Genomic DNA, 5,179 nt, shown 5'->3' on the forward strand with positions numbered 1-5,179 from the left:
ACACGCCGACCTGTTTCCCGGCTAGTAAGGAAGCCAGGTGGCGAGTCATTACATGCCGCCTGGCATTCCTCAATGGGACTTCCGTTACTCGGTATTCGTTAAAAAATAATATCAGTACTCGTACTCGATACCGAAATACCGGTATCTGTGCATCCCTAGATACTGTTTTCAGAGATGCGCCATAACTGATGCTCTGTGGTAGCTCATCTAGCACAGTTATTGGAGACAAGAACCAGAAAAATCATAGCTGTCCTTAAAGTAAAACTATAGCATCCCATTAATATAATATGCACTGCAACACTTAATTATACATGGATTTCCATTTATTTTTCCCCTGTTCCCCTGCAAAGCCCCCCAAATACCTGTTGATCCTGCCTGTGAAGTCCACTTAATGCAGCTTCCTGTGATGGTGTGGCAATAATGCTGCACTGCTCTTGAATTCTAGGTGTGGCCAGGTGCTTGTTAATAAGCACCAGGCCACACCTAGTCCTGCTAACTGCTTTCTGGATTTACAGCACTAAAGATGAAGGAAGTTTTTTTGTTTACTTTATGAGGCTTGTGCATCACATAGTATCTGGATTTGATATTTGTTAAAGACTGTTGCACAGGAGCCAATAGTTGTACATTAAAATAAATTTTTAGCATTTACATGATTAAGTCAAGGAACAATAACAAAAAGTATCTAATTTAAAGTACATCTTTTTTAAACGATTATGACATTTAACTGCAGATCATTTGCTATATATGATAATTGAAACGCTCTAATAGCTGATGATGCACTCAGTTCACATGCCAAAGCTGGCCTTGTGAGATACGAAATCTATACATAAAAGCACTGTTTTAGGGGAATTGCCACATTTTTATCACATATTTTTAAACTGAAATAAAAAAATCAGAATTTTTAAAAGATTTGCAATCAGAAATGCATATTCCAGCCCAATATTCTTCTGTAATTCACAATTAAAAACTAGCACTTTTTATTGGCACTTTCTACCAGACTTAGCAATGACTTTACGTAGTCTTGCCCAAAAAAGCTGCTGTCCTTTCTCATCATCTGGCCAGTCCAGATAAGTCTTCTTATTCAGTACTTTAGTCAGTCTATGGTAATAATGCAGCTCTTCTCTAGAGATCTTATCAAGGAATATTAGAATTAAAGAATCCTTACTTTCTGTTAGTAGCCTGTAAGTTGCCATCCTCATCTCAAGGGAACACCAGTTACTTTGCAAGTAACTGTGAGTAATTATACACACTGTCCATCTGCTGTTATAAATACTGTCCATGATGTTCTCTACAATGTCTTTGCCGATTTCAAAATCCCGGTTATGGATACACACTTTGAAGAAAGGAGCGCCATTCTGCTCCAGGTTCGGAAGAAGCTGCTCTGTGACCCATTGTTCATTGTTTGTGTTGTAGGACACAAAAACATCATATTCATAATTGCCTTTGTGTTGTAGCCTGTGGTTCAGCCAGCATTTAATGGTGTAGACTATGTAGAGAATATACCACCAGATACTTTCATAGAAGAGGGATATGCACATAAACAGCAGTGTGCACAAAAAGCTCAGTAGGAACATTATAAAATCCAAATCACTCTGGCAATTGTTGTTTAAGAAAAATATTAAATTCATGCTGATGTGGTTGATGAGACATCCTTGATTATGAAAGTCAATGACAGACACATGTGTGTTAGATTCCAGCCATGAGACTAACCCTTTGAAATGACAACTACAGGGAAAAGTTGTTTGCAAAAAATAAATGTACTTCAAGTTTGGCATTGAATCAAATACAACTGAGTCTACCTCTTGCATGTTCTGATTTTCAATGATGAGAAACTCCAGATCATATAAATCACTAAAAATAACCTTGGAATTCAAATGATCTATTCCAGAATTCTTTAAATGTAACAATTTGAGATGTGATAAGTTTTGAAAAATTGTGTTAACATTTATTTGATTGTATTTAATGATGTTATTAGTATCGTGCAAATAAAGGAACTTTAATGATGGTAAGTAATTCAGCGAGTTAATGATAGCACTAAAATTAGAAATGTCCTCTGGATTTCCAGAGTAATATAGTTTTTCAAGTTTTGTAAAATTGACAAATGGGCTCCACTGTGAATTAAGTTCTACAATTTGTACGGTGTTAATCAAATGTAGCTCTTTAGTTTCAGAGAATGTACCACCATTGAGAAATACGACAGATGAATCTATTTTCAAGCACTCAAAAAAGGGAAATGCATCTGAACTGTCCATTGTCAAGTCTAAAAAATTGCCCTTTACTGAGATACTTCTTATTGACCTTTGTATATAATTCCACCAATACAGATCAGTCGTATAATCATAGGTCAACCTTATATCTTCCAGAAGAAAAAGGGTTTTAAATGCTTGTGCATGAAATGTATTAATCGCATTTTCATATAAATTTAAATGTCTTACCAAAAACAAATTTGACAATGTGAATTCACCAATACTGAACAGATTGTTAGATTGAAGATTCAAAAGCTGCAATTCATCTAAACCATCAAAGGCCAAGTCATCAATGTGGTTAATTTTGTTGTTTTCCAGTGATAAGCTCTTAAGTTCCTTTAAGCATGCAAACTGTCCCTTTTGTAGCCTAGTTAAATAATTAGAAGACACATTTAGGTAAATTAGCTTCAATGTTGGCGAGGATTCATTTGTGCAAGTCTTTAAACTTTCTATATTATTCTTTGATAAATCCAGATCCAGTAAATCATCTAATTTTTGCATTTGTTGTACCCCAATCTTTTCTAATGCATTGCCTGTTAAATTTAACTTCTTTAAGTACTTACATGAGCCTTTGAAAGTGTTAATTTCATATATGGCAGAAAACATAAGGAGAAGTTCCTCTGCTTTAAAATGAGATGCGTAAGCACAGATTTGAAATGTATAAAGTCCATTGTTTTGTAATGAAATTGTTTTAATTGTCTTAATACCAGATTTATAAACGTTTTCCATTTCAATGCCACTTTTTCCAAGAGTGAAAAGCTCCAGGTGTGGAAAGTTGCAGAGAGACTTTTGTTCAATTACGGAAAATACGTTTGCGCTCAGGTCAAGATGGCTGATGTTAAAATCTACAAACTGTCCATAACTTATAGGATTTTGTGAAGTAAGACAATCAGCTCTTCTAAGTTTCGCAATCTTATTGCCAATTACAGACAGTTTTTTTAAGTTTGTCAGTGTTCCCAGTGATGCAGTTACTGCAGATAGATAAGTGATATTGTTCTCCTCCAAAAAAAGATGGTCCAAAAGATGAAGATGGTTGAATACCGAAAAGTTGAATGCTGAGAACTGTATATAAGATATTTTTAGTTCTTGCAGTGAATTTAATCCATAAAAAGTATCCTTATGGAATGTGATGTTATTTAGCTCAGATTTTGCCCCGATCCTGAGAGTAGTTAGTTGAGAAAGACCACTGAAGGTACCAGGTTGGAATTCAACGTTCCTTGTTTCTATATAGAGAGCATTCAAGCTTGTGAATCGAGAGAACATATCAGTTTCCATTGTGACTCCCCGATAATCAGTTAGACAAAGCCAATCTGTTTCCAGTGGAACTTCTTTGAGTGCCACATTAAGATTTGCCACCCCGTCACAATGGACTGCAATGGAAAAATGTAATTCCTCAAACTCCTCGCATCTGTCGAAATGCAGATCCATAAACTGTGCAAAATATTTCCTTTCCAGAACCTGACAGTTCTGTCTTAGCACAGAATGACAAAACAATTGAGCAGAAATCATGTAGAGAAGCCAAGCACAAATTAAGCTGTACATATTCATGATGACTTACTGAAGTCTGTATGTAGAGCCAACTATGAAAAGATTTAAGGTGACACAGGAATATGACTGGTGTTCAGGATATACATTTTAGCACACTCGCCCCTCATTCCAACTCAAGAAAACATATATATATAAATAAATCTTTAAAGAGGAAATACATGCAGTAAATGTTTAAAGGAATTTCAAAGCCTTACTGGGAAGTAGAAGTGAAGTAGTGACAAGTAGACAGCTACTGTATGTTATTTAAATGTCACTTAGATGCAACAGAAGATACAGTCAGAAGTGTGTATTTCTCAAGCGGATTATAGTGTCAACATTTTAATCAATAAAGGCAGAGCATATGTAATCCTCTACAGACGTCCCTCCAGAAATGAGTAACTAGTGAAAGTCATACAGGTACACTGCAGTAGAGAAACTCCATAAAAGTGACGGGAGCACCTTGCCTATGGGGAAACAATATTAGGACATCATAAAGGTAGCAGAATGTGTAAAGAAGCATTGGACCTGTAGTACAGCAACTACAGTAGATTTGATATTTCCATAGATTTTAGCATTCAATGTACAAGTGGGGACTTTTCTCTGGGCATTGCTCTGCCCCCACGAATCTAAATGGCCATTGCCTAGTTTGTTTGTTTTTGCAGTCTTCAGTCCAGGCTTTTTCTTGATTTCCCAATTATAGTGTTAGTGCTTTTTATAGACTTATCTGTAATGGCCACTCCAGCTTCGCGGTCACCCAGTGTCCACCAAACTTGCGCTATTCTGTGTATTCTCATTGGACATTTGTTTCTAAGCCACTTTAATTGGTTTGGCATTTACTCATTTCTAATTTATTTAATAAACAAAGCTGCATGTACTTACTGGTTACATTGTTATTTAAAGTATGTATGGGGGCAAAAACAAATGCTCACTTCTGCAATACGTGCACATGTCCCCATGTTTTATCCCTTTGAAAACATTGCAAGTACAGAAAAAAGGAGACCTTTTTCTCCATTCTGATTCCAGTGTCAGAGCTGCTTTAAATTTATAATTGTTTTTTTTTAAAAGACATTAGCTCTTTTAACCCCTTGCTGCTGGCCGTTAAGGTGGCCATGATGCCGGAGGCTGGTAGGAGGGGCTCCTGATTATGCAATCACTTTGACCGTATTCCCAGTATTTTGGAGTACATCCTACCGGCTTCCAATAACAGTTCTTAGTGCGCAGATGGAGTGCAACTGTAGAATAACACAGTGACACATATACACAGCACCTCTGCAAAAATGCCCACCTCCGTGCTGCAGCATACATGTGAGGCCTGCGAGCAGTGATTAATATATTCAGAAACAATATACAAGAAAAATAACAGGTGGGGCGTGTCCTGGACATGGCAGCGTGAGGTGCTTGATCGG

The 5,179-nt window shown here is 36.6% G+C and overlaps 1 protein-coding gene across 1 annotated transcript in view; it reads right to left on the bottom strand.

Moving 5' to 3' along the window:
- Positions 1-977: 977 nt before the first annotated feature.
- Positions 978-5,179, bottom strand: part of LOC108799894 (toll-like receptor 13) — a 12,304-nt gene continuing 8,102 nt past the window's right edge. The window contains exons 2-3 of the mRNA XM_018571828.1: positions 2,436-3,717; positions 978-2,111 (exon numbers count right to left, since the gene is read on the bottom strand). Of these exons, the coding sequence (XP_018427330.1) occupies positions 978-2,111; positions 2,436-3,717 (2,416 nt within the window). The remainder of the gene's footprint in view (positions 2,112-2,435; positions 3,718-5,179) is intronic.

This window comes from Nanorana parkeri, unplaced genomic scaffold (genome assembly GCF_000935625.1).
Source record: "Nanorana parkeri isolate BGI_ZX_2015 unplaced genomic scaffold, ASM93562v1 scaffold1850, whole genome shotgun sequence".
NCBI classification, from domain to species: Eukaryota; Metazoa; Chordata; class Amphibia; order Anura; family Dicroglossidae; genus Nanorana; species Nanorana parkeri.